The sequence below is a fragment of the Nelumbo lutea genome, chromosome 4, assembly GCF_056320005.1.
Source record: "Nelumbo lutea isolate HS-2025 chromosome 4, American lotus-T2T, whole genome shotgun sequence".
NCBI classification, from domain to species: domain Eukaryota; kingdom Viridiplantae; phylum Streptophyta; class Magnoliopsida; order Proteales; family Nelumbonaceae; genus Nelumbo; species Nelumbo lutea.
The window spans coordinates 30,961,805-30,983,049 of NC_142687.1; the positions used below are offsets into that span (position 1 = coordinate 30,961,805).

General features: G+C 37.5%; 1 protein-coding gene across 4 annotated transcripts; it reads left to right on the forward strand.

Moving 5' to 3' along the window:
• The first annotated feature begins 1,273 nt into the window (after positions 1-1,273).
• On the forward strand, positions 1,274-20,846 carry PSS1 (phosphatidyl serine synthase family protein). Of its 4 annotated transcripts, none has more exons than XM_088985449.1 (13): positions 1,274-1,580; positions 4,625-4,818; positions 5,862-5,927; positions 6,050-6,109; positions 6,623-6,713; positions 7,845-7,899; positions 8,027-8,106; positions 8,228-8,344; positions 8,636-8,720; positions 18,138-18,229; positions 19,908-20,161; positions 20,275-20,363; positions 20,532-20,846. In XM_088985449.1, the coding sequence occupies exons 2-13, from the start codon at positions 4,655-4,657 to the stop codon at positions 20,657-20,659; spliced, it is 1,281 nt and encodes a 426-aa protein (XP_088841575.1). In that variant the 5' UTR covers positions 1,274-1,580; positions 4,625-4,654; the 3' UTR covers positions 20,660-20,846. The 4 variants fall into 4 exon arrangements, with proteins under 4 accessions (XP_088841575.1, XP_088841577.1, XP_088841576.1 ...); XM_088985450.1 differs by lacking the exon at positions 1,274-1,580 and adding an exon at positions 1,612-1,769; XM_088985451.1 differs by lacking the exon at positions 8,228-8,344.
• The last annotated feature ends 399 nt before the right edge of the window (positions 20,847-21,245 follow it).

Here is a 21,245-nt window from a genome sequence, read left to right on the forward strand (position 1 = left end):
TTGCTGTTTGTACATGCAAATGTGAGTTGTCATGTTTCCAAAAGATTTATTGTGTGGTCGGTTTATTGCCCCTTTCCACCTAGACCCAACGTACAAGCAACCCCTTCTATGGCCCATATGACAACCGAATGTTCTTCCTAACTACCCATTTTTGAATTGCCCAGCCTGTATCTATTGGAATATGTGATTGTTTCAGCTTGGACAACCTGCATCTTTGATGCATACACCATTGTATCCCATTGGACAAGAAGAAGAAGAGCCTTACATAACTTTAAATCAAGATTTAAGAGTGAAAAGGGCCGGCTGGAAATGCATATTCTGGCCACAAATTCATGGTTAAACACCACCTTAATCAGCAACAAGTTAGGGAAATCACATCTCTGCCCCACAATACATCTCCGTCGTGTATTGAGAGCATCTCTCGATGATGATATCATCGGTTTTGGACTACCATCATCGGAAGATGCTCTTAATACACGACGGGGATGTATTGTGGGGTGGAGATGTGGTCTCCAAGTTAGGTGAAGAACCCACGTCAGTTTTTGTCAATTTAATTTGAAGTAATTAAACCCTAATGATTCACAATTATTTGAAGATGCCGGCTATTCTTTTTAATTATAACTTTAGAAAGGAGGAAGAAAAGAAAGAAGAAAGGAAGGAAACAAAAAAAAATTATAGTTTTACTCATTTGCTGCCATACATAATTAGTAGTTAAGACAGCTTTGAGGAAGAATGAATGATTACATAGTGCTTGCTCAATCAAGACAGCTTTGAGGAATGAATACTCTGTACCTCTTCACCTCTATTTTTCTAATTAAAAAATCTCCAATGATGATCTCTTGATCAATGTTAGGTATGATTAGAAAATTCAATCCACTTATTTAACCAGCTCAATCAGTCATCATATGTGATTTTTTCTTCTCTTACTCATATGCGGGTAACCGAATGAATCGGTGACCCATGTACAACCGTTATAATGACAGTTACAGTGGCAGTTACTTTTACGATAAGGACATTCGCATTGATGACTCTCTTTTCCAACGTCAGATTAGAATCCAAGTGACATTACCTGTGAGGGGCACTCTAGTCAATGGAATTACCACACTAGTGAGCAGTGTGACTGGTCCAAGCCAAACTTCATGAAAGGGCAATCTGGTCATTTGAAAAGGATAGAAAACCTTATCGAAAGTGAAACTGACCTGCTGGTGAAATTAGACATGATTCAGGAGGGTAATTTGGGCATATAAGAGGAGAAAGAAAATTTTTCAGGCGTATCTAAACATCTTCAAACCTCTCTTTGACCGTCGTACGCTCTCTCACTCTCTAAAACTTTTCTCTTGCCTTTTAGCCGCTGTTGCAGAGACCTTCTTCTTCTCTCTCTCTCACACTCTCTCTCTCTATCTGGCGCGCGCTGGGAGAGAGAGAGAAAATCAGCTCTACTCAACCCAACCCTCTCAGATTTCGATAAGTCATTCTTATCATTTACTAATCTCACTCCGCAGAAAATCCTTATTGTCAACGGTCGTGATCTTCTCGTCTTCTCATCATACGGCTAGGGCTACCTTGTCGGCGTCTCCTACGTAAGTCTCACCACCGCAAGCAAGAAAAAATGAAGAAAACGAAGAAAAAACCTACCTTTTTCAAGCTATCCATCTTTTTTTGCTTCTTATCGTTTCTCTGTTTAAATAATTATCTCTCTCTCTCGCTGGTTCTTGCCATTTCTTCTTCTTCTTGTTTGCTTTTTTTTTTAGTATCCTCTGCTGTTCACTGTACGTAATTTTTATTATCTTTTAAGTTTATTTGCATCATCTGTTATTTATTTTGTATATGTTTTCGTAGTAGTAGTTGCTGTTAACTTGTTTTCAAATTCATGGAGGCGCGAGTACTCCTTTTTTGATCCTTGTCCACTTACTGGATAATTTAGGAACGTCTTGGGGTCGGGTTCTATAACAATTTGATTTCTGGGTATGTTCTGGATGACATGCATTGAATTTTATTGAGCTTGAAACGGATTTGTTTTGATTGGCTAGGGAGCTTTGGTTTTTGTTTTTTATATTTTTAGTTTATTATGAATTGAATTCATGTTTGAATAACCACATGTTAGTTAATTTGGTTTTCTTTAAGATTGTAAACCGTGTTCTCATTACTTAATTTCCGTGTAATTTGAGTGTGGATGCTTTTCTGTTATGCTTTGCACAAGTTTCAGTGTTATGGGATTATCTTATTATTTGCAATTCATGCAATAATTAGTTTTGTGGGTTTTGAATTTGCCCAGAAGTAATATACAGGTTCTCTTTGTTTCCTTCTTTTGATCAACCAAGAAGCCACCCGGCCATCTTCAAGCTTTGGATGGAGGGGACTAGGTGAAAGACTCCGAGAATACCATTAAGGCAGTCAAGAAGCACAAACAAATAAAATACTAGTCCAGGCCGCTTGCTCCCCAATACAGCTGAGCCCTTCCCGCTCCTTCTCTTATTAGGCCATCTGCTGAGTAGCTTTGAGTACTTGTGAATCCATCTGAAGGAGCTTTCAACCCATAGTCCAGTGATCTTGCTTTCCTTATTAGGTGCCTAAATGGCCATGGCCCTCAAATATTGAGAGTAACCACACCAATAGGTGCGAGTCTCCTCCATGATACTCTGATCAAACCCAAGTCAAAAAAATTAGGCAAAGGCCCTTCAACAATGAGAGAGCATATATGCTCTTAAAGAACCTCAATCTTCAATTGACCTAGAGTAAACTAAAAGAATTTTACTTGCCTTTTCTGTAACAGCATATTATTAGTATTGTTTCTTTTTCATTTTTGCATACATGTGACAACATTAGCGGTTCCATATAGGAATTGAATACAATTCATGAATATTCTCATGCATAGCTACCTATGCACTGTGAGCAAGATGCTGTTTTTGCAAGTTTCTATGCTTAGTTACACAATTTTTTGAATTGTAAATAAGCTTGCGTTCTATAAAGATGGTATTTGTCATTTAGTTGTGTAGGGGATGTTAATGAGATGATAAAGCCAGATCAGTTTTGCTCCTGGTTTGGTACAAGTACATATTAACAACTCAAAAAAAGATGTTGTTTCAAGGCAATGTAACTTAATAGGTGTCTGAGATTGGTGGTTGAATATAATAATCCTCTTATGACAATTGTCATTGTTGGTCAGTTCAAATTCTTTTGTATTAATTCAATTGTGATTTTATAATTGAAAGGGGAGTGATAGCTGTTGCATATTTTACAACTATGAACAATTAAGTTTGTTAGTTTAGTTGCTTATTCATCTTTCTTTTGGATTCCTAATGCCTTGGCTTGGACAAAAGATGGTTATGCCAGGGTGGTAGTTGGCATAAAACTTTTGTCATGTCCATTTTGTGAGCCATGATTATGGTGCTCATGTTCAAAGGATGAGCTCTTCCTTGTCTAGATTGGTGTTGCAATTTGTATTATACATTACCAGGTGGGATTTCTTTGAGTTGCACATGGATAATTGTCTTCATTTTAAATATCTGACTCTTGACATAAGGATAGCCTAGAGTTGGAGAATACTGCCCTTTTCCCATTTTAAATATCTGGGATTTACCATCTTTGTCAAACAACTATTGTCATTATCATCGTCATCCTTGTTCCCCTTATTTGATCCACTTAGGATTGGCCTTCTCCATCTTGTTTCGGGGGGGGGGGTTGAGTGAATTTAAATTTCATACTTACATCTGGTGTGGCACTGAGCATTATATGGTGGATTTGCATGGATTTACATGACTTTCTTGCTTTTCAAAGAGCTCTTGTGCAGCACTTCTTGTTGTTCATAAAAGAAGAGCTCTTGAATCTTGAAGAGAGATTTGGTATTGTTGTTAGAGTCTATTGGTTTATCTGATTTACACGGGATTGGTTATTTAGGATGATTCCCAATGTAGTCAGTTGGTCTGGGACTTGACAAAATGTTTACCTCCTATTCTTGATGTATTTGGGCATTTCTTTGCAAATAGTGGTTGAATGATAGAAACTTTTGTATTCTGGATGTGATTCCTTTTTCTTTTCTTTCTTCTTTTTTCTTGATAGGTAACTATAATTCATTATCTATCAGAGAGAAGATAAGGATATATGAACCATTATAAAAAAGATAAAGATACAAGAAAAGAAAAGAGATGGAACAGAAATGCAAAAGCAGGAGAAAGCCACCACAAAGAACCAAAATCCTTCCTGTGTTATATATGATAATAGATTAAAAATATATATTCACTATTTCCTGTGCATGCCCATATTCCATTTTATCCTTTTGTTTGGATCTGTTGTTCTAACATGATTACACTCAATCCTCTGTAAATTTTGCTTGAAACCAATGCAATGGTTCTTCAAATTTTGGAAATAATGATCTGTTATCGTCTGGATGTTCCATTAAATGTGATAGGTTGGGCAAATGTGAAGGGTCTTATAAACCTATTGGTTTATATATTCTATTAACTTTATGTATTATTTGGATATCAGCCATATCTTTTTCTATTTTGGCACCATTCAAGATTCATGTTTATGTATGAAAATGTCAAATATGGATCTATTTCTGTTCACAAGTCATTGCTGACAACTATCTATCTCACATATCAAATTATGTCCCATTGTTTTGCAGGGAGCAAATTGTACCTTTTTGATACTTCTTATGGAGCCTAATGGTCATAGGAAAACAGGAAGAAAGGAACCTACCATTCAAGGAAATAATGACATGACTTTGACAAATGATGCCAATGATCTTGACCCTTGGACTGCATGGGCATACAAGCCTCGTACTATTTCTTTGTTACTTGTTGGTGCATGCCTTCTTATGTGAGTTTTATACTCAAGAAGAAATTCTCATCTTGAACTTGTTTTGCCAAATTATTGTTTTTCCCTTTAGTAGTATAAACAGTTATGTCCTTATCTTACCTCTTTTCCTACATATGGAAGTTGATTATAGCTCAAAAAGAATTCTCAGATGCTCTTGGGCATGCCTTTTAATCTTCATTACTGTAAATTGTTTCGTTAACTTAGAAAATGTCTGCTCTTAATCTTTTTTGCAAATTAGCATTCTGGCCGGACATGTATCTATCCTTCTTTTGGTTAGTATTATTCTATTTGTTAAAGTATACAAAACCTGTTGGAATCATTGATTTTCAATAAGTATCTCATAGGACTTTAACAATGATGCTTCAAAATACAATGCCTAGGCATCAACCATAATATGATATGAATTTTCATGTTTTAACTTTCACATGACCTCTACCACAGATAATCATATCTCTGTGGTTGCTAAACATGCTATTGCCATGCTTCAGTGACTGCATTAATATGCTTGACATTTTGATTTTTCATTACAAGTTTCTTGGAAATTGATGCTGAGATTTAGGAGCCATCAAATTTGCTTTAGGAAAATTCAGGTCAAGTTGGAACTGTTCATTAACAGGATTTGAATCTGAACTAGATGTGGAACAACCCTTAATATACCTTCTTTTCTGACTGAAACATGGCAACTTTTCTATTTTTTATTGGTTGTTTCTAGTCTATTTTTTTTTTCACATATTTTGTTTGTTTCTTTAGGATGCTTGCATTCTGCTGACTTTGTAGTGTTTTTAGATATTTCTTCTTTAAAGTCAAGTCAGATTTTTTTCCCCCAATTATTTCTTATCCAGTAATGAAGGATTACTAAATAGAACATTTTACAACTATGGCTCCTAATGATTCCTGACTGGTTAAAAGGACTTTATGAATGGCTTTTTCACTGATATGCGAACCTAAATGCCAATTGCAAGCATGATATTCGTAGTGTTGTAGCTTGTCTTGAAGTACTATTTGAGTTAATGGACGCTTACCTCTCTACATATGCTTATCAGTTGGGCAAGTGGAGCTCTTGATCCAGAAAATAGTTCATCTGGTGATCTTGTTACATCTGTGAAGAGGTATATTGTTATTTGCTCCATTCTTTGATTTAGTACTATGGTTCCATTGCAGGATTTCTTCTTGGTTTCTTTATAAAATTGAAAGACTAAAATGCTCACCCTTACCCATTACTTTTTCACAGGGGCGTATGGGCAATGATTGCAGTCTTTCTTGCTTATTGCTTACTTCAAGCACCTTCAACGTAAGTTCTGAAATGCAATTACATGGAACTGCTTAACTATATGATATATAAGACAACCAATATCCAGAAATATATCTTGGGAATTTTCCCTAGTTGGTTTCAAATTTTTGTTTTGTTAGGTGTGTTAAAAAAAGAAAAATTCAATATGGCTAGTACACTGAAAAATTGGAAACATGGGTGTTTTTTTTTTGGTGGGGGAGGGGGGGGTGAGGGATGACAATGATACAGCTAGGACCCAATTTCCAAAACTTGTTGGTTGTTGAACATTTTCACTTAAAATATGTATCAGTTTGCAATGAAAGATATATGTTGTTTTTCCCCAGACCGGGAAAGTAGGCTACTAAAAATGTTTTACTCAAAAAGGAAATTATTGTGGCATCTACATATATGGACATGCTTAGGGGCTTGGGCTTTATGTGGATGATACCTTGTTGATGTTTCTTGCAACTTTGTGGCTTGGATAAGTACTGATAGTTAAATGTTCTCTGCTTTTTTTATTGTTTTCCCCCACAGGGTACTCATTAGGCCACATCCAGCAATTTGGCGCCTTGTTCATGGAATGGCAGTTGTGTACCTTGTTTCTCTTACTTTTTTGCTCTTTCAGGTTAGTTTTCTTTCACTTTGTTGTGTAAAATTTGTATTAAGCATGCTTATGCACAATTAGATAGTCACATTCACAAGGTAACCTGATATTGTCCAGTAGGATTGGTAAAATACCACCTGGATTTTAGCCATTGTTAATCAGAACGGTGTTGTCAGATTGGGTTCAACTGAGCTTATGGTTGAATTGATAGACGTCCTGTGCTGCAACTGAAAGATTTGACTAAAACTATTGGGATGATATTCTATTTATGAGTGGACATAAGGCTAACCCATGGTTTGGAATTGGATAAAACTACTACTGAAACTGCAGGACATTTTCTTGATCATCTACTAACAGTGGAATTTTATTAGGATGTGAAAAAAGTCTTCATTCCAAGGTTGGGTGAAGGAACAAGTACAACAGTCCTATTGCTGACTCACAAGGAAAAACATAAATCATCTCCTTTTTACAAAATTTCTTCTGGGCCTTGTTTCCCCATGACCAAAATTTTCCTTGTTACCCAAGCCCTTCCAAGAGCATCAGCAATGTTATTTTGCTGATCAAGGTCTCCATCTTATTGAGAAGCTGATCAAGGCTTCCATCTCGTGTGGAAGCCTGCCTGTGACTACTTGGCAGTCTCCTTATGAGCAGGCAACTTTTTATCCCTTGCAAAAGGGAAAGAAGTGGTCAACTGTTGAGAAAATTTCTGTCTCTTGGTTTTGAGTAGCTGAAAATGATATCTCCAAATGGGGTCTAGGTTACCCGGATAACATCCCTCAAAATTTAACTTCATGCAGCCTGATTCAGGTGACACCCAAGAGACCCTCATCCGTAGATTCTGTACTCTTCTAGGAGCAAAACCAGCAATTTTATCCCATCCTCTCAAGATGGAATCCATTAGGACACTCTTAATTCCTCCCTTGTAATTATCCAATGTGCAACTCTTACAGTGGTGATATCTGTAAGAGTGCTTACTTCTTAGTCCTTGCATTTAGGATCCTTGCATTCATTCATTATTGTCCTTTTAACATTTTACTTCCACTGATGCCATTATATTCAGGAGCAATATTTTTTTTTGTTGTTGTGGTTATTTTTTCTTGTGGTCTTTGTATTCGTCTTGGTTTTATTGATTGGGTGGACAACTTCTTTCAGAAGCGTGATGATGCTCGGCAATTCATGAAATTTCTACATCCTGACCTTGGTGTTGGTATAGCATTTTGAGTTCTGTGTACTTTTATTCTCTTAATTCTGCATAAATTTCTTGAAACAACTCATTGGTCACAGTATCAACACTAATGCAATTTTTTTTTTTATTTATCTTTACCACTCTGTAGAACTTCCTGAAAGATCATATGGAGCAGATTGTCGTATTTACATCCCAGAGAACCCCAAGAGCAGGTTTAAGAATGTTTATGTATGATGGCTTCATTCACAGTCCGTCCACTTTAATTTCCTTCAATTTTGATTTTTGTGACATGCATCACTAGTGCATTGGGATGCCATAGTCTACTGATTTGGCTTTTAGTTCTTTCTAGGAGACATTGTTTGATGAATTTGTTCTAGCTCATATCTTTGGATGGTGGGGCAAAGCTATAATGATTCGTAATCAGCCTCTTTTGTGGGTTTTGTCCATTGGGTTTGAGTTGATGGAGGTTTGTTCTTTGAACAGATTATTTAGTCTTCATTATTCATAAGGTCATCTTTTTTTCCCAGTGCTAAAGTGTTTTTCTTTGCCTGCACATGTATGCATTTGTGTGTATGCATGCATGCATGTAAGCAAGCATGCATGTAAGCAAGCATGCATGTTCCTGTGCTTATTGTATTTTTGCTTGCATGCACATAGTAGATTGGAAGGAAGTGCAAATATGTTTGTGATCTTATGCATGTTTATGCATTGGAAAGCTGAGTAACAAGGTTTTTGTTCTTGTATTTAATATTTTCAGCTTACATTCCGCCACATGTTACCAAACTTCAATGAGTGCTGGTGGGACAGCATTATTTTGGATATTTTAATCTGCAATTGGTTTGGTGAGGCTCTTGAAACTGTTCTCCTGGTTTCTGCCATTTTCAATCATACCATGTCATTATTAGTGTCATGCAGTGTTAATCTGACTGCTTTCTTTGAGAGGGGTTTGGATGGTCAAAACCCATAATTAGGTCAACAGTGAAAAACTGCATACCGTTTTCGTTACTTCTATAAAATAGTCAGTTATGTGGTTCTTTTTCAGTATGTGGGAAAAAGACTGCCTTTAGCCAATAAAAAAGGAACTCACTTAACTTGCTAGGTCTTCAAATAAAGGTGGTTCTGTTCATGCATCAGATAATCTGGTAGGTTGTCTTTTTTTAATAGGTATAGAATAAACGTTGTTGAGATGAATAGAAAGATTTAGTAGGAAAATTCATTGTATTTCTGAGAAGTTAGAACTTATGGCAATCCCAATAGGTCACAGCATGAGAGATCAACTGAGATGGTCTTATCATGTGCATTTATGACCAATTACAGTGAGAAGTGATGATTTGAGAGGTTGAAAGATATCAAAGAATTGAAAGCAGCTCCACACCTCCACCCATGAAAACAAAAAAGAAAAGATGGGGCAAATGGTCTAAGTGGGAGAGGTCAAAAGAAAAGTGAGATTAGCTTGGAGAAGGGGCATAAGGGGAGTCAAAGATTAATGAGTAAGAAGGTAAGGGGCACTGACTCTTTTTTAAGCTGTTGCTTTTCGCACTATGGGGGTGGTTTTGGTGTTTGGGTTTATAGTGAAAGGTAGGCCGCTGGGTATGTTTTGGTGAGTTGGAGCCTTGAGTCTTGTCATTTGGGTGCTTTTTCTGGGACCTTTTATATGTACTATTTGTCTATGTTTTGGGAAAGCAGGGTCCTCGTTTTGTGCTATTGCTTATTTCTGCACTTTGGATCTTTGGATTTGTGTACATCTTGTATACATTACTTTCTGTTAATAATTTTTCATTTTAGTATAAAAAAAGAAACTATAGAGAACTCCATGTCATAATCTCTCCTATTTTGTCAACTTATCTTTTCTTTTTTTTTATTTTTTTGAGTGGGGGGAGGGCAGGGCGGAGGGAGGGGGTTCAAGTGATAGCCAAGGTTCAAAATATCAAAACAAATCAGAGCGTATTGACTAATATGTAACGGTTTTCAGGGTGACAGATATGCTAGATTAGCATATTTACATGATTTCAACAATTTGAAACTGTAATCAGTGATGCGACAGACCCCCTGTCAAATAACCAAACAAGAAAATAAAAAAAAAGGAGGTTTGCACAAGATAAACTCTTGATAATTGATACTTTGAACCTTGGTGATAGCAACAGAGAATTTACAGTTGAAAGGCTGATTATTCATCAAAAAATAAAAACAGTTGAAAGGCTGACTAATATTTTTTCTCTGAACTTTTTCCTACATCTATGTGTATGTGCACACTCAAGCACACCTTGTATGTGCATATCAAGCAATTCCACAAGTTTAGTCTTAGCCCTGGTTATCCAGGGTCTTGGAAGGGATGGACCGGATAAAGACCAAACCTCTGACATTTGATTAGTGCAGAGATATATTATAATAAAAAATAAAGTACAAAGAGTAACTGTCCTGAAAAGGATAGAAAGTCCTTTTAGTTACTGATAAACAATAGGATGATATGACCCAGAAATTTGACACGCAGTTTACATTCTCACAGCAGAATCCAAACCACTAGTACATCAACAGGGAACTGATGTTCATTCAGAAGAAAAGAAGATCACTTACAGTAGGTCGGTTCTTCGAGAGACCGCCGGCTTTCCCAAGCACTCTCAGAATTCTGTACTCATCAAAAGTCTACCTCCTCCATCCCCCAAAGCCCATTCTTATAAACATTTTACAGCATAACTGCCTTCCATCATAAATGCCCAGCTGGCCAACTTATAAATGCCCCACACTCTTCTTATTCCCAACTGACAAGCTATAAATGCTACTCTTCTTATTCCCAACTGACAAGCTATAAATGCTACAAAACTCTCCTTATTCCCTCCAGCCATAAGTTCCCCCATGTTCAATTATTTCCCCCCTTGGTCGAAAGCTGACCTTTCCCCTTCCTGGCATACGCAAAATTAATTGGGGGCCTATCATTACCCGCCGCCCAAAGTCTAACCTTGTCCTCAAGGTTGAAATGAGGAAATTGGTCGCGAAGTAAGTCAAAAGGCTCCCATGAATCTTCAAAATCAGGCGGGTCCTGCCAATGGATAAGCACTTCCGAACCAGTAACTCCAGGCATAGTGGATGGACGCACCCCTCGAATGGCCGCAGGTTCCACCAGCATTTCCATATCAGCTGACAGAGTGGAAGGAATCATAGGAGAAGAGACATGATATCCGATTGCCTTCTTGAGTTGCGAGACATGAAAAATAGGATGAATCCTTGCCTCTGGAGGAAGTTGAAGTTTATAAGCGACAACACCAATTCTTTCCACAATAGAAAATGGTCCATAAAATCGAGGGGCAAGCTTTTCATTGGCTCGGCGAGCTAGAGACTGCTGGAGATAAGGTCGCACTCGCACATATACTGAATCTCCAACCTCAAAATTAACATCACGGCGGCTCACATCAGCCGAGTCTTTCATCTTTTGTTGTGCACGGTGTAGATGAGCACGCAACTCCCTAAGTATAGCATCTCGCTGAAGGAGAACAGCTTCAACATCAGCATTAGCTGTAGAGCCAAGCTCATAGCGGATTAGTGGAGGAGGATCGTGCCCATAAACCACCTTGAAAGGTGTCATGCTAACAGCAGTGTGAAAAGAGGTATTATTAGTTGTATTCTGCCCACGATATCCAAGAAGACCAGTGGGAGGGGGAATCAGCCGCAAAGCACCTCAAATAAGTCTCCAAACAACGATTAACCACCTCCAACTGTCCATCTATCTGAGGATGGTAAGCTGAACTACGGCGCAATTTTGAGCCCTGCAGGGTAAAAAGCTTGCGCTAGAAAAAGCTCATAAAGACTTTATCATGATCAGATACAATCGAGCAGGGAATGCCATGTAAACAGACTATGTTGTGCAGGAAGGCCTGAGCAACCGTGAGAGCTGAGAAGGGATGACTGAGAGGGATAAAATGGGCATACTTGGAGAGACGATCGACCACCACCATAATTGTGTCAAACCCCTTTGACTTAGGAAGAGCCTCAATAAAGTCCATAGCAATATCCTCCCAGATCTGTTCAGGTACAGGTAAAGGTTGTAAAAGGCCAACGGGGGACATGGCTTCATATTTATTGCGTTGACACACATCGCAGGCCTGCACAAACTCCTGGACTAAATGCTTGATCCCTCGCCAGTAAAATTCAGTTGCTATTCACCTATATGTCTGGCGGATACCCGCGTGACCTCCCACAACTCTCAAATGAAACTCCTTCAGTAAGAGGGGAATAAATGGGGAAGAAGCCGACAGAACCAATTTACCATGATAACGTAGGTGTTCTCCAACTAAAGAATAGGTGGAATAGAACGCCGGGTCATGCTGTATGGCATGCTTGATGGGGGCCAGGAAAGGATCAACATCAACTTGCTCCTTAAGGTCATCAAAATCAAGGAAAATAGGGACTGTAAGAGAGTTTAAGTGCATTTCAGCGGGAACTCTAGATAGGGCATTAGCCACGGTATTATCGGCACCCGGTTTGTACTGAATCTCAAAGTCATAATTCATAAGCTTAAGAAGCCACTTATGATGCTCACCTTCGACAGTCTGCTGCTCCAATAGATACATGAGACTATGCTGGTCGGTCTGAACAATAAAGCGTCTTCTAAGAAGATAGGGGCACCATTTTTTAATGGCAAAGACAATGGCCATCAATTCCCGCTCGTAGACAGATTTTGACTGTGCAGACGGGCTAAGTTTGTGGCTATAAAAAGCTATAGGCCGATTATGCATTAATACCACCCCAAGACCTACACCAGATGCATTCGTCTCGATCAAGAAGGGCTGGGAAAAATCTGGAAGGGCCAACACAGGTACGGTCGTCATAGCCCGTTTCAACTCCTGAAATGCATTCTCAGCTTCTGCATTCCATGAGAAAGCATCCTTTTTAAGCTACTGTGTCAATGGCCATGCTATTTTATTGTAGTTAGGCACAAAACGACGATAATAGCCTGTAAGTCCCAGAAAACCGCGAAGAGCTTTAAGTGAAGATGGTTGAGGCTAGTCAACCATGGCCTGGATTTTAGAAGGATCGACAGAAACACCAGCCGCGCTAATAATATGACCCAGGTACTCAATGCTAGGCTGAGCAAAGATACATTTCTTTGAGTTGGCAAAGAGACAGTGGGCGCGCAATACAGAGAAGACCTGTCGAAGATGATCCAAATGGGCAGCTTCGGAAGCACTGTAAACCAGAGTATCATCAAAAAATACCAGCATAAAGCGACGGAGGAAATCATGGAATACCGTATTCATTAATGACTGGAAGTTCGAGGGCGCATTGGTGAGACCGAAGGGCATGACAAGGAATTTGTAATGGCCCTCGTGGGTGCGAAATGCAGTCTTGGGAATGTCCTCACTACGGACCCGAATCTGGTGGTAGCCCGATTTAAGATCAATTTTGCTGAAAATAGAAGCATCGTGGAGCTCATCGAGAAGTTCTTCGATAACCGGAATGGGGAATTTATTCGGAACCATAGCATGGTTAAGGGCTCTGTAATCCACACAAAAACGCCAACTTCCGTCTTTCTTCTTGATTAAAAGGACCGGGCTCGAGTAGGGGCTTGTACTCGGCTGAATAATACCCACAACCAACATCTCAGAGACAAGGCGTTCAATTTCATCTTTCTGGAATTGAGGATATCTGTAAGGACGAACAGAGATAAGAGAAGTGCCCTCCTATAAGACAATAGCATGTTCTGTAGCCCGTGTAGGGGGTAAGCCTGTAGGCATGTCAAAAACATCTTTGAACTCATCATAGCATGCAAAGATACCTAAGAGGAACAGAGAGAAGGGTCGCCCTGCAACTTTACCCGGACACCTCCCAAATTGAGCTTCATAGACATGTTGCCCCAATTCATCACTGAGTCCCCGAGGGATGCTAACCAAGGAAAACCAAGAATGACATCCGTAGAACCCAACTTTAAGGGAAAGAAATCAGCAATGACATCCAATTTGGGTAAGTTGAGGCAAACTTGACGGCATACTCCGGAAGTTCTCACCTCATCACCATTTCCCATATGAACTCCAAATTCGTGTGTAGGGGTGCGGGGTAATTTCAATTCTTCCACTAAAGTTTCGGAGATAAAGTTGTGGGATGCACTCGAGTCTACCAATATGACCACCTCACGTGACAAAACGCGTCCACACACCTTAAGGGAATTTGCCACACACAACCCAACAAGAGACGAAGCACAAAGTGCGGCTGATTCTGGAGCTGGAGCAATTTCAGTGTCCCTGGAAGTGCAGTCCCAATTAGATGCATCAGAAGCAATTTCCTCCACATCATCTTGAACCCATAAAACCTGAAGTGATTTCTGAGCACAACGATGTTCCGGGCTGTATTTCTCGTCCCGGGCTCTGATACCACTGATATGACCCAGAAATTTGACACGCAGTTCACAGGCTCACAGCAGAATCCAAACCACTAGTACATCAACAAGGAACTGATGTTCATTCAGAAGAAAAGAAGATCACTTACAGTAGGTCGGTTCTTCGAGAGACCACCGGCTCTCCCAAGCACTCTCAGAATTCTGTACTCATCAAAAGTCTGCATTCTCCATCCCCCAAAGCCCCTTCTTATACACATCTTACAGCATAACTGCCTTCCATAATAAATGCCCAGCTGGCCAACTTATAAATGCCCCACACTCTTCTTATTCCCAACTGACAAGCTATAAATGCTACTCTTCTTATTCCCAACTGACAAGCTATAAATGCTACAAAACTCTCCTTATTCCCTCCAGCCATAAGTTCCCCCATGTTCAATTATTTCCCCCCTTGGCCGAAAGCTGACCTTTCCCCTTCCTGGCATATGTAAAATTAATTGGGGGCCTATCATAGGACTCTATGTATGGTATAAGCTGTTCCATCAATTTCTCCTCCCACAACATTAGCTTGTTCTTATCACTAAAATGACTTTAGCAATGATGCTAAAGTGTTTATTGTAATCATTCTGTTCATTGGTCTTTTGTTATCCTTCCATAGGTGCATTCATATGCACTAGGCAGCTTCAGGATGTGCACGTCTATCAAAGTACTTAGTTCATTGTTTCTATAACTGTATGTGATATGGGCACCTAATTATGATTATTTGATAGTCTGGGGTTAATATATTATAACGAAGACATTTGTTTAGGTAATGTTATATGTGCGTTTCATTTGTTGTATTGCATAATTGGATAACTCATTGAAGGAGGTCATAACATTCATAGACTTCTATTGTTTGCACTATTTTCATCAAACATTTAACTGATTGCAACATATCCTCTGGTGGTTAGTTTGGTTTAGACCGAGGTTAGGAGGGTTGAGTTGTATTGTCTCATGGTTAATACTTTCTCTGCTTATGTTTTAGGACTCTTTTTTTGACATGTAATGATCCAATGAGCATTCTCAATGAGTAAATCAGTAAACAATGAACATCTTGCTGTGCTTTTCATTCATTGGCTCAAAAATTAAGACAACAGAAAATGCAAACTAACAAGTCAATGGTTTTCAATTTCCTTATTTATAAAAAAGTTGGTTTTCAATTTCCTTGGAACATAGAACTTTCCTTGAATATTTCCCATTTCCCCAAGCAGCAAAACAAGAATCTCTTGGAATGAACATTTTAAATATATCATGATACTTCAAAAGAATCTGATATATTAGCAAAGTTTTCAATTTATTATATGTAAATATTCCAAATTTTGGTGTAATATTGGAGAAATTTCAATAGTTATGCCAAAATCAAATGAAAACAATTGTGTGCACCAAAAATGCTCAAACCACGCTTTTTTTTTCATAAAATTAAAAAGAAATTAGTTTTCTTGATTATAGAACCATTGGCTGTATCACAAGAATTGAGGTTGGGGAGCTCGCTGGCTGTAGTGGGGCCATGGGGGGGGCATTACTTTGGGGAATCATGGTTAACTAATTGCAGTATTGTAAAATTAAATCATGGAGTTAGAGCTTGGGCTTACCTAAAGCTTCAGGGGTGCTTGGCACATTCATTTTGTACATTATTCCTATTCTTTAGCACATATTGATAAAGTTTCAAAGTTACCAATCAAAATTTTGAAACAGTAAATTATTGAGTTTACTGTTTCAAAAAATCAACAGTACTTTACCATTTCGAAAAAGAAAAATAAACAAATTTAATTGAGTTTTCAGAATATAAAACTCCTTTACAAGTTTTTTGTTGAATAATTAATTGGAGAATAATGCACTCGTTATAAGAATCATATGGTGACATACTGACGTCATAATCATAGCAACAATTAACAGCCAAAATATCATAGTAGTAATAAATATGATGTCACAACAATTCAAAGTAGATATTATTTTAAAGAACCTGATATTGAGGGAGTTTTGCTGTTTGGGCATATTATATGGTTGTAAATCCTTTCCTCTCAGATCTCCTGCAAGCAAAATCTCTGCTCACGTAGCGTCCAGCCACACGTTGGGAATATCTCCTGTACATGTATGTTAAATTCATGGGGAGCTGTTCCCAATATGTTGCTGGATTCCTATGCTTCTGTATGTGTACAGAATTTTTGCTTGCAGAGAATCACGTTGTGTGATACAGAACCTCTTTGTATTGGCATTGTCTTTTGTACATTTATTTTTTATTATTTTTTTTGAAATGAAGCACTTTACATATGCAGTTTTCAGAAGAAAAAGAATGAAATTGAAGGAGTTTTGATATTCGAGTTATATTGGGCTTTTGCCATACTCATCTTTCATGAATTGTTCCCACTGATACCTGTTTGGGATTTTTAATCTTCTATGTATTGTTAAAAAAATCTTTGAATCTTATGATGTATATGATTCATGTGATTTGAATCAATTTGATTTGGTCCTAGTTGCCTACTTTGTCATTCCTTTATTTTTTAAAGTTTATATTTATTTTTAATTTCTTGACAAATTTTAAAAAACAGAAATATATCTTACAATTTAGAATAAGGTTTGTGATTCAATTTGATCCAACCTTTTCTAGCATTTATTGTATGATTTGATTTTCAGAACATTTTGTTTACATAATGTTTTTTTAATTGTGTAATTTTACCTCTTGCAGGGTTTCTTGAAGTTTCATAAATAAATTCCATTTTCCTTCTAATCTTTATAATATTTTCCCAATTTTCTTAGCTTTTCCTTTTATAATATTTTCCCAATTTGCGCTCGAGGCACAAGGCGCAAGGTGAGGCATGCATGCCTTTTTGAAGCAAGAGGCAAAAATGCAAAGAAAAATTAATTAAAAATATAAACTTAAAATTTTAAAACAAATGTTTTTTTTTGATGGCTGAATTTTAAAACAAATGTTTAGAAAAATCTATTATCTAAAATTAAAATACATAAACGATTAAACATAACATGTAAAACATATTCAAATGAATATTTTAAAATAAAACCAAACATATAAAACATATTAAAGCATGTAGAATCCTTAAATCTCTTTTCTTTTTCCCAATTGCATTACTTCAAATAGCTAATGTGATGTAAAATATTTTGCATTCCTGATTCTACGAGCTACCTATGTACCAAGTCCCTTGAGGCAAGCCCAAACAAGTCCATGCTAGGGTCTTAAATTCTTAATCCCTACAATAAAAAAAGGGGTTTTATAATTTTAATTGCCTTCTAAGAAGACATTTTATTAGGATTAATGAATGAAAAACATTAGTAAATAGGGGGTTCTTGGAATTTTGGAGCCACTAGGTTCAATAAAGAACTAAAGGCGCAATAAAAAAAGGGTACATGCCTGGGTGAAGTGCAAGGAACACCAGGCATGTGCCTTGCCTGTGCACCTACACACCCCTTTTAAATCACTGATTGGTCTTAATTGTAACTGGTTTTATGTGAGTGGATAATTTATAAATCCTTTTCACAGGGTGCTTGTATTGCATGTCTATATTCTCTTTCATAATTAATAAAATATTTAAGTTATTTATAAGAAAAATGTCAAAAGTGAGTTTAGTTTTAGCCATGAAATGAGGAGTCAATGTGTAAACTTCAGTAGATTCCATTTATGGACTCAGCAATATCTTTTTTGGGAAGTGGATCCTGTAGAAGGTAGTCTGTAACTAACTCTGAAGTTTCTTGGCAGTTTCTAATTTATGTTAGTATCTTATGAAGTTGAATGTATGAGATATGCACTATTATGTTAAGATTTTACTTGTATACTCCTGGAACCTATAATGCAAATTTGTACCTATCTTGATGCTGTGCAAGTGTTGTAAATTTTTGTCAATTTCTTTTATGATGAGTTTTCTGGTTGTTTTCCATGTAGGGATCTGGGCTGGAATGCGTACTGTCCGGTACTTTGATGGAAGAACATATGAGTGGGTTGGTATAAGTCGCCAACCAGATATCATTGGTAAAGTATGTTCTGAAAATATTCCAAAACTTTAGTGAATTTTGTGACATCATTTTGAAATTCCAACATTGATTTTATTATGGTTACACTGGTAAATCCATCTGAAGGAAGTCAATATTTCTGATGTGGAAGTTATGTTGAGCTAGAATTCCATGAGGGGCTTCCAATGCTCCAAATGGGACACACATCCATCTATGTTCTGAATCTCAAGTTACCGTTGGATCATACCATATACAGTGTCTTTTAGAATCATTTCTCCTTGTGTCATTGCTGGTTAAAACATATCTACCAATCTCTGTATAGCATGCAAATTAGAAAGTTAGAAAAACATTGAACTACCTTTTCTTCCATCTTCCCTTTAGTTCACATAAAGGATTGTTCTCTGCATAATGGTTCACTGGGGAAGGGAACAAGGAAAACAAAGATAAAAACACCACCAACTCAAATGCAACCTTGCCACACCCCTTCTAAAATAGAACCCCCATCACAAAACCTACAAGTAACCCTGCAATGTGTCCACATGAAAAAGGAAATAAAATCCTCTTAAGACTCTTCTAGCCAAGCTAGTCTAACCAAAATGTCTTTCCTCCTCCCCCAAGTGGCCTAAATCACAAACTTTGTCATATATTTCAACCCACGCCATCACTATCCACTGTCAATACTTTATTTCAAATGGCTTCGATCCATCTCCCCATTCTCTCAATCAAAACTTTGACCGTATCCATGTTGACCCATCAAGAAAATTAAGAGCTTTTTCTTCTTCCTTTCATCTCTAATTCCCAAAAAGAACAGCCATTTTTTTCCAACCTTAATTTCTTTTTCTACTACCCTGTTTATGTCTGTTTTCTTGTCAATATTAAGCTTTATCCAGTGCTATTATATCCTCATAATTTTCATTTTCTTCAAATCTCTGCTCATCTTCTGATCCTTTACCATTCACATTTATTGGTGCCTCCACATCTCTTCCCCTTCATTCTCCATCGAAACACCTTTGTTTCTATCAAAACTAATCTTGAAACACCACTATTATCTTGCACAATAGAATTAACACTTTACCTGATTGAGTTTTCTCAATTTCTTTATTCCCATAAGAAGCATCTTTTAGCCCTCTTTGTATTGTAGACCCTTCGATGTTTTTGCATGGCTGTACTCCAAATAAACCACCTCTTAGCCTAGAGATAATTTTTCAAACATATATCTAGTTCTGTTGTTTCTGACCTTACAGATGTGTTGAGAAATATATTATATTATATATATTTATATCTATATTGTAAGGTGTTGATGATTATTGGTCCAGTTACTCAATTACACAGTCAGGATAGAAACTTGAGTGGTAAATATCTTTAATCTGCTTTGGACTTATCAGATTTGTTTTCTACATTGAGATGCATGCTGTTGCCAGTGTTGTAAAAATGAGGCTTTCCATCTCAACTAGTATTTTTCCGTGCATTTTCTGCATAGTAAAATTGACTTGGAGCTTCAGAATTCTTACAGCTTTTACATAGATTTATGCTGCTATATCCACATCATCATCATCATCATCATCATCATAATCATCAATTAATCATCATCTTCATCTAAGCCTTGTCCCAGCTATGGAGTTGGCTCTATGTTATATCCACATATATCTGGTAGTTTTTGTTTTTATTTCTCTGTTTTCTTATTATGTCCTGTACCCTCCAGGTAAAACGAACATTAGGCCAATTCACTCCAGCACGATGGGACAAGGATGAATGGCATCCTTTGCTTGGTCCATGGCGTTTCATCCAAGTTCTTAGCCTTTGCATTGTTTTCTTGACAGTGGAGCTCAATACATTCTTCCTAAAATTCTGTCTATGGATTCCTCCTAGAAATCCTCTCATTGTGTATAGGTTGATCTTATGGTGGCTAATTGCAATACCAACTATCCGCGAGTACAATTCATACCTACAAGACAGGTTCTCTCTCTCTCTCTCCCTCTGAGCAGATGCCCATATGCACAGAAAAAGAAAATTTGTATATTTAGTCATCTTTTTCTCAATTTCTTATTTACTGTGTCGATTGATTGCAGAAAACCAGTGAAAAAAGTAGGAGCATTTTGCTGGCTTTCCCTAGCTATATGCATAGTTGAACTCCTTATATGTATCAAGTTTGGCCATGGTGAGCTCTTGAACTCTTGTATCATCATCATCACCACCTTTTTAAAGCTTTTCTGTTACATCTCATTTGGTGGCTGATATGCTCGCTGTCAGAGATGTATTGACAGAGTTGCCATTAGTACACTGCTTGCTGACTGACATTCACAACTTGGTATCCTGATTTTCCCAGGCTTATTTCCCAACTCAATGCCTCTATGGTTGGTCATCTTCTGGGTATCTGTTGGTGTAGCCCTTGTAATATTCTTGATCGTGTGGTCATGGCAATTGCATCGAACCATGGGTAGAAAGAGGCAGTAATTTTTGTCTGTGGTACACCATTTTTTCAATTTATTCCTGATTTCAGGGGTAGCAATCCAATTTGTACATATTGATAACCTTAATGATGTGTAAATGTTCATGCCTAATCACAGAAGAATGATCTGGCAAGTTGAGAATATTCTGTTTGGGTAGCAAGCAAATGACTTTTCTTCATTGGTTGATAAAACCGATATGAGTATTCTTCAAATTTATCTGTGTATTTCATTGTTTTTTTTTTCCTGCAATTATAAAAATGCCATTAGCCAATGTTGGTCCCATATATCTGGGGTCTTGGGAGGGGTGGATTGGTTATGGATCTAAACTTTGTTTTTTTTCTCTGTTACTTTTTTCTTGCGCAAAGTGGCCTTTCAGACTAGAACCCACATTCTTTGATGTATCCATGATAAATTAATACTGGAATACCAACCTTTTGGCTGTTTTATGCTTTCATTCTGTCATCTTTCATTTTATTTTCAGCCATTATTTTCTTGATGAGTTTGCTTCATGATTTTTCTGTTTGTTTTTATCACGTAAACATTGTGAAACAGACTTTTTGTCTGTCTCATACTTTTCCAGATGATCTCTC